Raw genomic sequence first — 17826 nt, 5'->3', positions numbered from 1 at the left:
TAAATGTAGAATTTACGTTATACGTGTCAACGGAATGTAATGTTTTTTAGACAGCTAGTAGATGGAAATTAAGTTCCACCCCCGCGGCTGACTGCCGCGGAAGAGAGCGTTTCCGGGAATCTGGTCGTCGGCAACCTGCCGCGTGGGTGCAGCTGTCTAAAAAAATGGAAAAGAAGCTGGACGTCCGCGGCTGTTGGCTCAGGTGTTGAAACCCTGTCTCTCTTTCTCTCAGCACCACTTCAGTTCTGCCAGTTTTTCCATTTGTCTCTGTCCCGCCCCTCTCAGCATCAGCCCTTCGTTCTTTTTGGGAGCCATATAGATATGCTCCCTACATGCTAAAAGATGCACTTTGAAGAGTACACTCCCCACACAAACCTTAACCCAGCATAGAATCTTCTTCTGTCTGTAATCTGTCTTACTCTGTATCCATCCCTCTCTTTTCTAGCGCACACACACACACACACACACACACACACACACACACACACACACACACACACACACACACACAAGAGAGAGTCCTGGGAAGGCAGCAGTCTCTCCCTGCATGAGACATTAGTATTAGAATAGAAAAGAGTGCTGGAGGATGACAATGGCTTATTATCCCTATTTGCCAGTAGCAGGTCCTTTCTGAGCACTGGTCCACACAGGCATATAAACACATGCATTTTCATGTCCTGCTACATAGCGGGTATGCGTGTGACATCATCATCATACCCGGAAGTTATGCGGGAACGCCTACTGAGTGGCAAAAGAATCACACTGCCAATCACTTTATGCGTGCGGCCGTGCGCATTCCCTCTATAATTATCACATTATCACACAGGACGTTCTCCGTGCACAACAACAGGAATACAGCTGGTAGCCTTTATCAGAGTCAGCTCCTAGACAGGTAACGAGGGTGGAAAGTGGGCGTAGGCTTTCACGGCTATAAGACCAGAGTGCAGAGTCTAGGAGGCACACCTTGATCATATGAGGCACTTCATCGTGTGTGTGTGTGTGTGTGTGTGTGTGTGTGTGTGTGTGTGTGTGTGTGTGTGTGTATTGCCTCTGTACGCCTCCCTTTGCATACACCTGTAGATAAGCAAGAGAGAGAGCAACCCCCACCTTGCTCCCAGTGCTGTGGACTGTGTACACTCCAAATATTTCCATAGCCAGCCCTCACACGGAAATATAGGAGGAAGTGCATGGAGAGAAAGACAGACAGACAGACAGACTCAAGGCCAGTGCTGAGAATTAAACAGGAAAAGTAAACTCAGCTGAGAATTGAACAGGAAAAGCAAACTCAAAGTTGTCCTTCAAATGAGCGTTGTTTGAAAATCAGTCAAAACACACACATGCATTGAAAGCGCACACACACACTCTTAGGCAAGTTGCATAATGTACATCTAAGAGAAACCTGAATAGCACTCGACCACACCTGTTCTGTAAACATTATGGTGTACACACACCTTTTAAATCTACTATATTCATGCCTTGTTTGATCACAAGGTTTCTTTTCTGATCGTGGTATGTGATGAAGCTGGAATACATGGGATTTTTTTCTGGCAATCAACATTGGCATTTAGCAGCATTTCTGTTGTTCTAGTCTAGTGCAAGTCATAGCTTTCATTGCATGCTGTTGTCCCACACTGAAAATAGACCATCTACAACTATTCCTTCCTGATTGGCTAAGATTGGATTCCAAAGTTTGCAGGAGTGGCCCGTTTCCTACAAAATAACTCGGATCATGAACGCAGCTTCCGATTGCTGTGAAACTTTGCACACACATTCCCACTAGGCCAAGGAAGTAATGCCACCATACATTTTCCAAACCAGCCTCACAGTGGCGCTATAACCGGCAGATATGTTGACAATTGACATGTATGACACAACAGTCACCCAATCCTCTCTACATTAGGATCAGGTGTATCACTTACGTCTCATGTTAAAGGAACACACATAGAAGTTTAATGTGTTAAAACAAATAGCTTAGTAGTTATGGATTATGGAGAGGTGACCCGAGGGTTAATATACCTCACGTGATAATCCCCTCCAGGGCTACACTGCTGTCGCCGGCTCCCACTTAACCTGAATTGCAACTCAATAACCTCCACTACTGTATAACGTCTACTACGCCGCAGGCTACTGTAGTAAAGTATGAATGAATGAAATATTGTCATGTCATGATTATATTACATTCATTTGTAACTTAAGTAATTGAACGCATTAACATCCACTTAAACCTCAAGATAATTGTAACAAGTTCACAGTTATATGACTGGGATCCAAACCGTCTATGATCCAAACGCAACGCTATGCAAAGAGTCATAAGAACAGAGAATAGAAAGAAACAAAGTCAGGTGGCAAGCCACAATGTCAGATACAGTATATGGTACATTGTCAAAATAGAAATAATAAGTGAGGAAGAATACCACAGTCTTGTGCAAGACAACATTGATAGCAATAAACATCAAACCTGTACAGTGTACACTGTACAGCATCATTGGAGTGTACTGTATTTCAAGATAGTGGCAATGCCTGTCATATTATTATTGCATTACATTTGCAAATTAGTTACTATGTCAATTATTTAATAAAAAAGGAGTTATAATTTAAAAGAATGTGAACGGTAATCTTTATGCTTTGTGCAACATACCATCTCTGTTTGCCCTCTCACTGACTTATCTCTTATCTGTCCCTGTGCTCCCTACCACCTCCTCCTCTCCCCAGTCCTCATCCTAGAGCCACTGGATATGGATGATCTGAGTGGTAAGACGCTGAAGATCACAGACTTTGGCCTGGCCAGGGAATGGCACCAAACCACAAAGATGAGTGCTGCGGGGACCTACGCCTGGATGGCTCCAGAGGTCATCAAAGTCTCTTTGTTTTCCAAGAGCAGTGATGTGTGGAGGTACTGCTCTGTTTACTGTCTGGATACTTAAGTGTGTGTGCTTTTGAATGAACTTCAGGGCTGGCTTAGCCTCGATCCCAGCCTTACTCATCTGCGAAGAGAAAAGCCTGGTCACGACCTAAGGGAGAGATTGCATACCTAGCCGGAAGCAAGGCTTCCAGCGTTTTAATTTCCGCTGGAAGTTTGCAGTTGGCACGTTTCCACTTCCACCAAATTCCAGCATCTCTCTTTAGGCATTCAACAATGTAGGTCTTGCCCAGTGCTTAAACATGACAGAAAAACAACAAAGGTGACGTTAACTTGGCTTGCATCACCCATGTCAGTTTTTCTACACTCAAAATGAATGCAGTTTTTATTCATCGCTATCTTCTTTTGATGTGACTAACCGTGGTCATTATAAGTCTCTGACAAAACTGAATACAATTTCAATGACGGGTGTATTGGTGGAGTAGACAAGCACAATCCAAGGAATCAAAAGCACCTGCACTGTCCTCCTTTTGCTCATAAAACATACATTTGATAGGCAATGTTTCAATCAAGTGCCTTCTGTGTTCAAGGACCTTCTTCTTTAAGTATAATAATGATATACTGCACGTGAAATTAAAAATTAAAAATAGTTTTATTTTAATGTTTGGAATTGTGTAATTGTGCCATCAAAAATATTAAGTATAGACAGACAAGATATTTCAAGCCTGTTCAATGGTTAATTACTTGCTCATCTCTCTGGCTTTGTGATGTTCTCTCTCTCTTTCTCCATCTTTATCTCACCTTCTGTAGTTTTGGAGTGTTACTGTGGGAACTGCTGACGGGAGAGGTTCCATACCGGGAGATTGACGCTCTGGCAGTAGCCTATGGTGTGGCCATGAACAAGCTAACCCTACCGATCCCTTCTACCTGTCCAGAACCCTTTGCACACCTCCTGGAAGGTAAGCAGATCCTCACGAGGTCACTTACATTCACTCTAGAACTAGATGATCAGAGCCAATCGGTTTGTGGTAATATTGTATTACTTAAGACTTCAAATGGTCAGCATAATCATATTGCAGCCTTTTATTTCCCTGATGGGATCTACAGAGTGAGGGAAGATGGAGTAACAGTGGAGTAAATAGTTGTATTTATTATATTTACAGGCCTGTCCATACACTCCTTTCTGTAATGTACTATTTGTTGCTTCCAACCTAAGATTCATTTAAGCTTTAGACCAGGGGTTCCCAAACCTTTTAGTACGAGACCCAAAAGAGACATTTTATGTCTTCCTGGGACCCAAACTAGTGAAAATAGCCGAGCTACAAGCTCATAAGCCAATAATCTATTGAGATAATTAAACAAATACAGGAAAGTGTTATTTAATACCATGAAAATGTGTCTGTGACCCAAAAGTCTATTGTTTGGGAAACAGTGCTCTAGAGACTCACACCTGCACCGAATACTAAACTAAAACAGCTGTTTTCATCATGTCATCATTCATAACTCAGTATTACTGTGTACTGTCAGCCCTCAAACTTCAATGTCACCTCCTGCTGTTTCCCGCTCATGCTGTTCCTGAAGCAAATACACTTTACATTTTTGCAAACTTCAAAGTGCTGAAGGGTTTAAAAACATTGGCAAAATAGTGAAGGCAACCAAACAATAACACTACATGGGTCCTTACTAGGAAAAAGGATAAAATTAAAGTATTATAGGATCAAATTACTTAAAGTAAAATCGGGGAATAGAAAAAAAAGGCCCAAGAATAAATGCTTTGTTAAAAAGGTATGTTTTTAAAAGCATCAGTGGACTGTGGTGCTCTCAGGTGTTCAGGGAGGGCATGATTCCACAGACATGGGGCAGTAGAGCAGAAGGCCCGGTGTAGAGCTTGGTCATGGCGACAAGGTTGGTGTGCCGAGGCATCAAGTGGAGGGTTGTGGGGTGAGGAAGTGAGTTTTTTTAGGTGGATGTGTGTGTGTGTGTGGGGGGGGGGGGGATGTACTGATGTGTGAGATGGGAGATCCTCTTGCAGGTGTGGCAACTCACTATAGGGCACCACACTGCAGTCTACGGTACCCTCCATTAATAGTCCATTACTAGCTAGAGTTTCAACAGTGAGTCTCTACTTACAGAATGACTCAGTGACATTCACACTAGGGCGACTTCTTGATGGGTTTCCAGTTTTTACATTACAGTTCCTGCACGCTAGATGTTACTTTATCTCACCCTTTAACAAAGTCAGGTTCTGTTTGTGGTTTCATCCCATTAAAGGAGTTTTCCCCTTGCTGCCATCACCAAGTGCTCATTGGGGAATTGGTGGGTCTATAAATAAAATTGATTTGAGTTGATTTACTCTTTTTCCATGCCCATGGTGGTATTGACGACCTTTTTCAAAGTGTCAATTTGTGCCCTTGACAGGTTTTTGAGATTTTCTGGGTACAGACGCATCCACTAACCGTAAGCGGGTGTTGTTTCTGTAGGAGACGATTTCATTTCGCAAAATGTCCCTCCATTGTTTTTCTCTGAATCTTTTCAACATCCGCGCCTGGATTGGCAATTAGGCGATATTTGGACCTAAATGGAAATCATCGATGCCCCACAGTTAGCATGTTAGTGCTTCTAGCAGCACCGAAGGAGCTCCAGAGTGGCTCAATATGGTGCCAGTGCCTCGCGTTTCCATGGTGTTTCGAGTGCAGAGGGCGCCGGGCACAGAACTATGTTGTGTGAAGACAAGTCTGGGTTTTGGACACTATTTCTATTTCTACTTTGTTTTCTCTTTTGTCCAGAGTGCTGGAGCCCAAACCCCCGAAATAGACCCTCCTTCACCAATATACTGATGCGACTACTGGCAATCGAGAAGTCAGCCATGTTTCAGATGCCCCTGGAGTCCTTCCACTCTTTACAAGAAGACTGGAGAGTGGAGATCCAGCAGATGTTTGATGAACTCAGGGCCAAAGAGAAGGTGGGGAGTCAGGAATAGTGTAACACATATGCTAGTACAGGGGTTCCCAAACTGTGGTGGGTGCACCCCCTGGGGTGTGCGAGCACCTCCTAGGGATAAAAAGACTAATGGTGCTGCTATGGTTTTATTTGAAATATATGAACATTATAACATTATGCCAATATATGGCAAGTATATGCAGAATATATGCCATATACAGGCTCATATATGTGCATGTGTATATGTGTCTATGAAAAATCACTATTTGCTCAGAGACTATGACGTAAAATTCTCCATTCATTGTCAATAGGTATTGACAATGAATGGCCCCTCAAAAAAAATATATGTTACAAATATATATGAAATTATATATATATATATATATATATATATATATATATATATATATATATATATATATATATAATTCCATATGTATATTTCATTTCAGTCAGCTAGGTCGGGAGGTAAGCGGGGGTGCACAACCGCTGTGCTAGTACAATGTTCAGTACATGGAACAATATTTCAGTACATGGAAAACACAGGCTAACCTTTAAATGGTGAAGTCACACAGCATGAAGGAGTCTTCTCCCTCACTCACTAGAGGTGTTTATGCGGAATTACCATAGCAACACACTCTCTGCCTGAAGAGGTGTCATATTATTAGTATTGCCAACATAGAATTATTCTCTATTACTGTTCTCCATTATCTCCTCTCCTATACTTCCTCTCCTCTCCTGTCTTATCCTAATGTCTTTAATGGTGTAGGAACTGAGATCATGGGAGGAGGCGCTGGCAAGGGCTGCCGAGGAGCAGAAAGAGCAAGAGGAGCAACTGAAGAGGCGTGAGCAGGAGCTGGCCGAGAGAGAGATAGACATTGTGGAGCGAGAACTCAACATCATCATCCATCAGATGTACCAGGAGAAACCCAGGGTGAAGAAGAGGAAGGGCCACTTCAAGAAGAGCAGATTGCTTAAACTAGGCCGAGACAGCAACTGTATCAGCCTGCCCTCTGGTGGGTAACATGGAGAACTACAAGCATTGTTGCTGAGCAATGTGCCTCACTGTTGTCAGCTTAGAAACTCTGAGCACACCACAGAGTTGATATTGTAACTCTCATCTCACATCTCTCATCTCATCTTTTTGGTCTTTGGAACAATGTGAAACAAAAGGCAAACATCAATCATTCATACATACAATAAAAGCCTTTCACCCTCATCATAATCCCTAAAATAGTTTAATTATGTAAAATCCGCCACATCCAGTGTTGGCAATCTTGTAAAATTGTATTGATTCTTACATATATAGAGGTTTGTAAATAATATATATCTGACACGATATTTAAAATTCTCTTACATTTTCTGCTTTCCTGGTACCAGGCTTTGAGCATAAGATCACAGTACAGGCATCTCCAAGTGTAGACAAGAGGAAAGGAAATGAGAGTACCAGTACCACCCCTCCTGCTAGCCCAGGAGTCATGCCAAGACTGAGAGCCATAAGATGTAAGTACAGCTGTGTGTGTGTGTGTGTGTGTGTGTGTGTGTGTGTGTGTGTGTGTGTGTGTGTGTGTGTGTGTGTGTGTGTGTGTGTGTGTGTGTGCGCGCTACTAACTATACTTGAGTATACGATTTGAATCCTCACAAGAGAAATGTTATTTTTATGGTTAATATATATTTATTTTTATAGAACTCTTACAATTATGAACAGATTCAAGTTGTAGTTATATTCCAGCCTGATTTGCTGCGTTCCGTGGATCTGAAAATGTCAGTAGTAGCGCTGAGTAGCGAGTGACATTTTAGAATCACGGAACAGCGATTCAGGCTGGAACGGAATGGGCCCGGAATGCACAGTTTTGTGTGTTTGTGTGTATGAGCACGGAATGTGCACACAGAGTGTAATATTTGTAATTATGCCTCAGTGATTCCCAGTAATATGAATACTTGTTATATTTTAATTATCCCTCAGTGACTCCCAGTGATATGAATACTTGTTATATTTTAATTGTCCCTCAGTGACTCCCAGTGATGGCAGTAAGACATGGGGTCGTAGTGCTGTATGCAAGAAGGAGGACCTGTCTACGAGCAAGAAGAAAGGACGCACATGGGGTCCTAGCTCCACCCACCAGAGAGAGAGGGTGGGCGGGGAGGAAAAGTATGTGTATTTATTATTTAGAAACATTTGTTTCATTAGAAGCCATAACACTGAGCAGTCTCTGAAACACAGCCAAAGTTGTGCTCCACAAATCACGTTCAACCCAGATTTGGCTGAAAAACAAGGGGTTAAATTCGTTCTACTGCTATGCTACCAAAATGTGGAATGCCCTACCAACAGTTGTTAGAAAGTGTGGATCCTTACTCTCTTTCAAAACCACTCTAAAATAGCACTTACATAGTATTGTTATATATTTGTCACTAAATGGTTAAATTAATTGAATACACAGGACCCTAATGGAAATAAGCCATAGTGCTTTCTTGGTTTAGGGTCATCATTGTATTTGTATTAAACTGTACTTTTTTTTGGCAAACTGTTAAATTATTCAATCAATCAAAGTTATGACCATTACATCCTGCTCAGTGCTGTAGTCCAGGTTTCTTCCCACGGTATAGCATAATTATTCTCTGGATGAAATCATTAGCAGACGGTATGGGCTTTTTTTCAAAAACTTCTGCACCACATACTATATATAGAGCGTATAATGGTACACTACACCACTGGTCCTTTTTAACTGCTACCGTCGATGGCTGAGACATCGTAAAATAGTAAATAGTGCATTTATATAGCGCCTTTATCCAAGGCGCTTTACAGAGATTGTGTATTACAGTCACCATTCACACACAGATGCCAGAGGAAACCATGTTTGCAAGGCACCAACCTGCACATCGGGAGAAATTAGGGGTTCAGATTCTTGCTCTAGGACACTTCGACACCAACTCTGGGGGAGCCCGGGTTCGAACTGGGAACCTTGCGCTTGCCATCCGGTCACTCAACCCCTGAGCCACTGCCATGTCCTTGTTTATGGCAAAACTTTATAGAAGAGAATATGTAGATCAGGTTGATGTAATGGTGGCTAGAGACCAGTAGTTCTCAAACTGTTTCGTACTCCCCCGCATATTTCAAAATGTTTTGTGTCAGGGACCAGAACAGAAGATTTGTGAAAAATGCATTTTTCATTTAAAAAATATATTATGGCCTGGGCTGTGGATCAGCGGTCCAGGCACCTTGGCACCCCCTGAAACCCCTCCAAGGACCCCTGGGGGTCTTCGGACCTCACTTTGAGAACCACGCCTATGGACAGGCCGGGCCAATGTTGATTATTTATGTTTATCAATGTTAATTCGTTATTTCATAAATCGGTTTGAATTTGAGGTGTTCGTACTTTACATTGTCAGTTGAACTTCTCTCTCCACATAGACTGAAGTCACTGGGAGAAGGGTGCAAGGTGTGGTCATCCAGTGCCCCGAACCTGGGGAAGTCCCCCAAACATGCACCCATGACTGCTGCCTTCTCCAGCCTAAATGAAATGGGTGAGTCTCTGTCCTCGTTATAATCTTCCTTAAATCAATGAACATGAAATAAAATATTATAAATAATTATTACACATCTTGGTTGAATGCTCAATTCAATTATTGGTCAATCACAGCATTCTACTTTGATGCCACTTTAAATCGAGCTTTTGTTATACTTTATATTATTGTTTGCAACACCCTGTCTGGGTTTATTTCTCCATAATGACCAGTAAGGGATATAATACTTAAAGCTGTAATCTGAAACCTACCCAGGATTTGAACCCAGGTCTTCCACATGCCAATATTTGTACTGTTGACACAGGGAGCATGTATAAAGACAAGTTATTTCCACTTGAGGTTAATGCAATACCCAACCACAGGATAAGAATGTCCCAAAGGAGAGAGGAAGATCATAGGCTGGCTCCTGCCTTGAATCGCTAGCCACGCCCATTAAAAAGACATGTTTGTGAAACTAAATGAAAATTCAGGCCGAGTGTCAGGCTCAGAAAATCCTGTCCAATCATGGCAATTGCGTTACAGTATATTGTATTCTCTACCAGTATTCTCTACCAGTGCAGATTAGCTTTATTCACTTAAGGTATGGATTGTTTCTCCCATGTACAAAAAATGAACACTGGATTTTCTAGTGTCTTCACTACTGATCTTTCTACTCTTCCTCTCCTTTCCAATTCCTAGAGGAATGTGGCGAGTTTGAGGACTCGCCAGGCTCTGCGATGCCTTCAGACCCCAGCAGCAATGGCGCGGTGGAGGATGCAGGATCCTTTTTGGGAGGCCTGGGACCCGGAAGCCTGGGGACAGGAGTGGGCCACCAGGACTCCCTGCGTCGCTGCAGCCAAAGGAAGAAGAGCGATATGCTGCTATTAGGCTGTGCCTCTCTTCTAGGATCTATGGCTCTGGGACAGGACTTACTACAGCTGGGGAAATTACAGGTACATAGAAAATAGGAAATAAAAGAGGGGGAAGATAAGAAAGACACTGAGAGTCTGAGAGTATGAATGGCTTACTATGAAAGTAGTATGTGATTGGAAATATTCCCTTCAGTCTTCAGATGTAATTAAAGCTGCACTTTGTAACTTTATAGTTTCCTGCGGAAGTGCTGAAATGGCTGCTTGCTCTGGGTAGAAATAAATTTTTGACCTTCAGGTCAAAATTCCATTTACCAGCCATTCAGTTGCAAAAACATATGTATATATATATATTATTTTTTTTAATAATTTGACAACCGAGTGTACAGTACATATACATACAGGCTCTAATGCCCGACAGTGTAAAGTACATACCACATACAGTCTCTAATGCCCGACAGTGTAAAGTACATATACATACAGGCTCTAATGCCTGACAGTGTACAGTACATACCACATACAGTCTCTAATGCCTGACACTGTACAGTACATACCACATACAGTCTCTAATGCCTGACAGTGTAAAGTACATACCACATACAGTCTCTAATGCCTGACAGTGTAAAGTACATACCACATACAGGGCTAGATTTTGAAGGTGCGTTTTACCTATTACAGTAATATGAGCTGGGGGCGTGAGGTATGTCATATTGCAATTTTAAGCATGTTAAGAAGCGCTTTCGACACCCCGTGGAGTGCGCAAAACGGCCTTGAATTAGTCATGGGAGTGTTTAAGGCGTGTCTGAGAGTTACCCAATCAACATGTCCGTACTATTTTCTTTACCAGTCAGCTGATGTCACATACGGAATGCGCACTTTGGGGATCGTTATTATTACATTTCTTCAGGCTGGCACCATAGAAGACATGACATATGACTTTGTCACATTTGGGTTAATTATTCCTATTGCACTGCATGCTGTCACCTTTATGCCTCAAAATAAGTTGTTTCTATTGAGAAACACCAGTAAAATTATATTTTAATTTAAATTATAATTATATTATATTTGAAATGAGTAATGAGTTGAATGCGTGGTGCGTATGCCCGTGATGGTATGGTCTTCGCTCGTAGCATTTTATTGAAGAAGACTTGGATCGAGTGTGATACAGCGTATGAAAGCAAACCTCTCAAGGATTATGGAGATGTTTTTATTTATTTTTAAGGTTGAGAAATGAAATAATTATGGTCGTTTCTAATCTCAACCTTTCAAAAAGAATGGATGCGTCTTTTGCTGGCTGTTGCCATGTCTCATAGAAACAAGTAAATAGGTCTATAAAAATAATCCCAAAATAAGCGCATATAACAGGGGTCTGTAACCTATTTTAAATGAAGTGCCATGTTTTTATTTTCTAGATAGTGAGTCTGCTATATCCAGATTAATTTTAATGACACCACATTAAAATAAAAAACATATTTTGATTGTCCACAAATATAAAGAAAATTTAAATATTTTCTTGCACATTGTTATAATGATCATTATATATCCGCCTGCAGTCAGAGTTCATAGTTTTAATGAATGAATGTGATTCATTGTGAGCTGGTAGATCTGCTATTTTCAAAAGTAACATTTTAATTACATTTTTGTATTAGCCGTCCTTAAGTTGGGCAAATGCATTAATCTGGGGATCCTTGACATGGGAATGTGCTGTGTGAGGATCACTGGTTTAAACAACATTAGGAGAAACCTTTAGAAACAAGAAAAGCAACCACAACTACCAATATTTACAAGCAACTTTACAGAAAAAGAAGCCGCTTATAATAAACAGACTTGGCAACACTCCAGCAGCGTCCCAGAGCCGCTCAAGTGTAAAATCAAACAGTGCTTTAAATTCTTTTTGCGTTTATGAGGTGCCTAGACCCACGTCTAATCGTTATGCGCAGGTCAAGGGGCTTAATAGCAAATTGCGCAAAGCGAAAATAATTAACATATGGACACTCCCACAATGCTAAAATATTCAGCAACGTCGTATTCCATATGTGTGTGCGTTCAACACGGGACGATAAGGCTTTCATAATACGATTGTGCGCAGAGCGAGGCCAATTTATGTATTACCACATGGTAAAACGCACCTTCAAAATCCAGCCCACAGTCTCTAATGCCTGACACTGTACAGTACATACCACATACAGTCTCTAATGCCTGACAGTGTAAAGTACATACCACATACAGTCTCTAATGCCTGACAGTGTAAAGTACATACCACATACAGGGCTAGATTTTGAAGGTGCGTTTTACCTATTACAGTAATATGAGCTGGGGGCGTGAGGTATGTCATATTGCAATTTTAAGCATGTTAAGAAGCGCTTTCGACACCCCGTGGAGTGCGCAAAACGGCCTTGAATTAGTCATGGGAGTGTTTAAGGCGTGTTTGAGAGTTACCCAATCAACATGTCCGTACTATTTTCTTTACCAGTCAGCTGATGTCACATACGGAATGCGCACTTTGGGGATCGTTATTATTACATTTCTTCAGGCTGCCACCATAGAAGACATGACATATTAGACTTTGTCACATTTGGGTTAATTATTCCTATTGCACTGCATGCTGTCACCTTCATGCCTCAAAATAAGTTGTTTCTATTGAGAAACACCAGTGAATTATATTTTAATTTTAATTATAATTATATTATATTTGAAATGAGTAATGAGTTGAATGCCTGGTGCGTATGCCCGTGATGCGGTATGGTCCCGTGATGGTATGGTCTTCGCTCGTAGCATTTTATTGAAGAAGACTTGAATCAAGTGTGATACAGCGTATGAAAGCAAACTTCCCAAGGATTATGCATATGTTTTTTTTTTTTTTTAAGGTTGAGAAATGAAAGAATTATGGCCGTTTCTAATCTCAACATTCCCAATAAAATGACGCAATAAAAAGACAATGTTGCCATGTCTCAGAGAAACAAGTAAATAGGTCTATAAAAATAATCCCAAAATAAGCGCATATAACAGGGGTCTGTAACCTATTTTAAATGAAGTGCCATGTTTTTATTTTCTAGATATTGAGTCTGCCATATCCAGATTAATTTTAATGACACCACATTAAAATAAAAAACATATTTTGATTGTCCACAAATATAAAGTTCTTACATCTTTTTAAATATTTTCTTGCACATTGTTATAATGATCATTATATATCCGCCTGCAGTCAGAGTTCATAGTTTTAATGAATGAATGTGATGCATTGTGAGCTGGTAGATCTGCTATTTTCAAAAGTAATCTTGGAAAAATGTAATTACATTTTTGTATTAGCCGTCCTTAGTTGGGCAAATGCATTCATCTGGGGATCCTTGACATGGGAATGTCCTGTGTGAGGATCACTGGTTTAAACAACATTAGGAGAAACCTTTAGAAACAAGAAAAGCAACCACAACTACCAATATTTACAAGCAACTTTACAGAAAAAGAAGCCGCTTATAATAAACAGACTTGGCAACACTCCAGCAGCGTCCCAGAGCCGCTCAAGTGTAAAATCAAACAGTGCTTTTTCTTCTTTTTGCGTTTATGAGGTGCCTAGACCCACGTCTAATCGTTATGCGCAGGTCAAGGGGCTTAATAGCAAATTGCGCAAAGCGAAAATAATTAACATATGGACACTCCCACAATGCTAAAATATTCAGCAACGTCGTATTCCATATGTGTGTGCGTTCAACACGGGATGATAAGGCTTTCATAATACGATTGTGCGCAGAGCGAGGCCAATTTATGTATTACCACATGGTAAAACGCACCTTCAAAATCCAGCCCACAGTCTCTAATGCCTGACAGTGTAAAGTACATACCACATACAGTCTCTAATGCCTGACAGTGTAAAGTACATACCACATACAGTCTCTAATGCCTGACAGTGTAAAGTACATACCACATACAGTCTCTAATGCCTGACAGTGTAAAGTACATACCACATACAGTCTCTAATGCCTGACAGTGTAAAGTACATACCACATACAGCAAAAACAAATCCTAACCATGCAATATTAGTTAAAGGCCCAGCTGCCCATGTCCTCAACACTACTATGGCACAACAAAGCACAGTCTCAAATACAATATGGCATGGTGGGAAAAACAGTTTGGTTTGCAGCCTGATTCACTGCAGAATTTGTTTTGTCGCGAAGTGACAGGCTAAAAAATGGAAATGTTGTAGGTTAGTTATCCTCCTACAATAGATCACATAATAGATAATACATCTGGTTACCCCTCAATATAAAATATAGCAAAATGACTAAAATAGATCAAAATGAAAATACCAAAACCTACCCAGTCAATATACTCAAGGTTCCCACTGGTGGCTAAACTGGTGGCTAAACCGGGAAAGGACCTGGAGGCTCTCGAAGTACAGAGGATAAATTAGGCAGTTGACTAACATTGCATGTCCCCCATGTCTAAAACCCATTCCTCTACCCTTTAATGACTGGCAGCATCCCTGCTCCCCCTCACAAAACACCTGCCGAACTCTGCAAATATGAAATGTCACCTATTAAAATATATCCACATATAATCAAAATGAATTATCAAAGCATCAACATTTGTTTGAGGTTTTCTTACCAAGTATAGGCTGTACAACTCATGCTTCCAGCCAGGTCCCCAACAAACACTCAAATCAGGCTTCTGGCCTTAAGAAAATAGCGTTATAGCGTCTGTTCACCACCAAGTGTCACTGTTGCACAGCCTAACACAGACACAGACAAGACACACACAGGCCAGGGAGGAGCGCTTGTACAGTACAGTACAGTACAGTACAGTACAGTACAGTACAGACAGACAGACAGACAGACAGACAGACAGACAGACAGACAGACAGACAGACAGACAGACAGACAGACAGACAGACAGACAGACAGGAAGGGAGGTAATTATCTTAACGATCTGTGTTGTTGATGTGTCAATGTAGGTACTTCAGGATGAGCAAGACTTCCGGGAGGAGCAGCGCAAGAAAAAGGAGGGTCTATTCCAGCGGACGGGACGCTTCAGACGCAGCACCTCTCCACCCAGCCGCAACCTTTCCCTGTCCCTCTCCCGTAACCATGACTCTGCCCTTCCGTGCTTGGACCCCTCCCCCTCTGTTACACTCCTTTCCTTGTCGTCGCTGTCCGACTGCAACTCTACCAAATCCCTACTGCCTTCCGACCTGGAAGATTTCCCCTCCACACCTGCAGCAGGGATAAAGTTGCCTGTGGCGCCCCCTGCCCCTTCCCTCAACCCCCTCCTAGACCTACGAGCAGAGAGCTTTAAGAAGGAGCCCAACCAGTCTCTAACCCCGACACATGTCTCTGCTGCCATGGCCCTGAACAGGGGACACCGACGCACCCCATCAGACGGGGCAATACGACCCAGAGCCCAAACCCTGGGACACCGCAGGACCCCTTCAGATGGAAGCATGCCCATGCCTCCTCCAATGGGGGTACCCTCTGTCACAACACACAAATGTGAGGGGCTTGGGCTGGGGCTAATGACAGGCTTATAAGAGCCTATTGCTTCTGATGAATCTGTCCATTCTGACTATTGTCCCTTCGTTGACTTGACTTGACTTGACTTGACTTGACTTGACTTGACTTGACTTGACTTGACTTGACTTGACTTGACTTTATTATGGATCCCGATTAGCACTTGCTTAAGCATGGCTATTCGTCCTGGGGTCCAACACAGCCATAAACACATCATACACAACAACATACTACAGATACTACACAGACAATAGTTCACGTACAAAAGTTAAGAAATGTTTCAGAATCTTACCGTTTTACAATATTGAACATTTCATGATCTCTGATTTCATGGGGTTACCCATACCTCTTACAGTTTTGCAAAAAAAATCATTTTTCCCCCATCTGTTCCTTCAACCTACTAAACCAACTAAAATAATAATCTCTCTTGTACCTCCGTAGGCTCACAGGAAAACACAGATGCCCCTGGTCTTCCTGACCCCACCTCCATACGGTGGACCCCACCTCCATACGTCCATGCACCAGTGGTGCATAGACGCAAAGCCCCTCCTCCGCCCATCCCTGACCCGGATCCATTGTGTCTCATCAACCCCCTGGAGAGGCCCAAGACACTGGAGTTCGCTCCCCGACCCAGACCCACCCCAGCACGGGTGAAAGCAGACCCCTGGAAGATGGGCTCCCTCTCCCGGACCCTGAGTTCATCCCCAGGCAGCAGTTGTGACAGTCCGCTGGGCTCGGGGGACAGCAGTGCTAGCACAGCGAAGCCCAGCTTGATGGACATGGACGTGGAAGGCCAGAGTCAGGACAGTACTGTGCCCATGTGTGGACAGCGGCAGGCTGCCACTCTCTGTGGACAGCAGTACTCCTAAGGACTGCTTATGCTGTCTTAGCCTAGCAAGTGCAGACATTGACATTTTTCCCTTGCTCCAAACATCTCACCTGCTTGCCATGTTCTCGTGCAGGCTCTTATTGGAAGCCAGAAGCACACCCCTCTGTCTTGAGTGTATAAAAAGTCTCAACGCTAAAAACATTTACAGCAAAGCCTTTTCCTACAAAACCACCAATCTCCTATGCCTTGCAGTGTGCTCACTGTACTCTCTCTGTCAATACTCACCTTACCTAGCTTCTATAGCACTTGCTCCCCCTTCAGAAGCCATCGTTAGATGCTCCTTGTTCACTCTTCAAGCTCTTTTGTTTAATTTTTTTTGTCTGCTGCTTTTCTCCTGCAAGATTTGTTTTGTTAATTAAAACCTTATAAAAGGCAAATAGCTATTGAACTTCCCAGAACTTGATGCTTGCCGTTTGTTCCTACATTATATCCATCCATATGTGTGTTGTAGTCATGTTTACCGGCAGTCTTTTCTTGTGCTCGTATTGTATCATTGCATTCATCTTTCATATTTGTGATTTTACTCCAAAGCCTGGAATGTAGGGATAAACTTTGATTCAAATTCTTAGTGGGCAATAGGCCCACAGAAAATAGTATGGTTGAACTAATTCTAATTCCACTTCAAATTCTTAAATGGAGTGTCCTTGTTGATATTTTGCACGTCTGCCGCGTGTAGCAGACTAGCAGTGTGGTCCACAAAAAACACACCCAGGCCACTTCCCTTATAGAGGGTATGCGCATGCATAAAGTAAGTGGCAAATCGAGTGGCAAAGTGAGCTTAACGTCGTTTAACGTTGTGTAATGCAATCAGATAGGACTTTTCTGTTTTGGATGAATGGGCTGTCAAGGCCAGAAAGTTGTTTCTTTGCCACTCAGTATAGGCGTTCCCGCGTAACTTTCGGGTATGATGATGATGTCACAGACTCACAGTCACACGCATACCCTCTATTGTCTTTCTTGTTCAGACCCATAAATAGTACCTACCTTGCTGCTGCTGCTGCATCATCCATTTAGTTATGTAGCCATAGCTCAATAGAGCTATGGCCAGCCCATACTCGTCCATCCTGTACACAGTAAAGATCTCAGTGTTAATTTAACTCTGAGAGTGTAGAAAATAGTAGGAAATAGGAAAATGAAAATGTCGTTCATCTCTGTATCTGTACGGGGTATCGTATCACCCTCTCCCCCAAAGAGATATAGCCTTTATATTCTCACAGCACAACAGACTTCTCATATCCCCGCCCTTGTACTATAAATACAGAG

General features: G+C 42.2%; 1 protein-coding gene across 2 annotated transcripts in view; it reads left to right on the top strand.

Moving 5' to 3' along the window:
- map3k10 (mitogen-activated protein kinase kinase kinase 10) overlaps nt 1-17826 on the top strand; it is a 34650-nt gene that overhangs the window by 16730 nt on the left and 94 nt on the right. For both annotated transcript variants that reach the window (XM_080772766.1, XM_080772765.1), the window contains exons 3-12: nt 2713-2893; nt 3671-3819; nt 5647-5822; nt 6570-6816; nt 7181-7303; nt 7814-7952; nt 9213-9325; nt 10004-10257; nt 15122-15656; nt 16116-17826. The exon at nt 16116-17826 is cut by the window's right edge and continues 94 nt beyond it. In XM_080772766.1, the coding sequence (XP_080628892.1) occupies nt 2713-2893; nt 3671-3819; nt 5647-5822; nt 6570-6816; nt 7181-7303; nt 7814-7952; nt 9213-9325; nt 10004-10257; nt 15122-15656; nt 16116-16543 (2345 nt within the window). In that variant the 3' untranslated portion in view covers nt 16544-17826. The remainder of the gene's footprint in view (nt 1-2712; nt 2894-3670; nt 3820-5646; nt 5823-6569; nt 6817-7180; nt 7304-7813; nt 7953-9212; nt 9326-10003; nt 10258-15121; nt 15657-16115) is intronic.

The sequence above is a fragment of the Protomyctophum bolini genome (assembly GCF_963924005.1).
Source record: "Protomyctophum bolini genome assembly, chromosome: 9".
In the NCBI taxonomy this organism is placed as follows: Eukaryota; Metazoa; Chordata; class Actinopteri; order Myctophiformes; family Myctophidae; genus Protomyctophum; species Protomyctophum bolini.
Note: the sequence above shows the minus strand (reverse complement) of the source record. Positions and strands in the feature narration are given on the sequence as shown.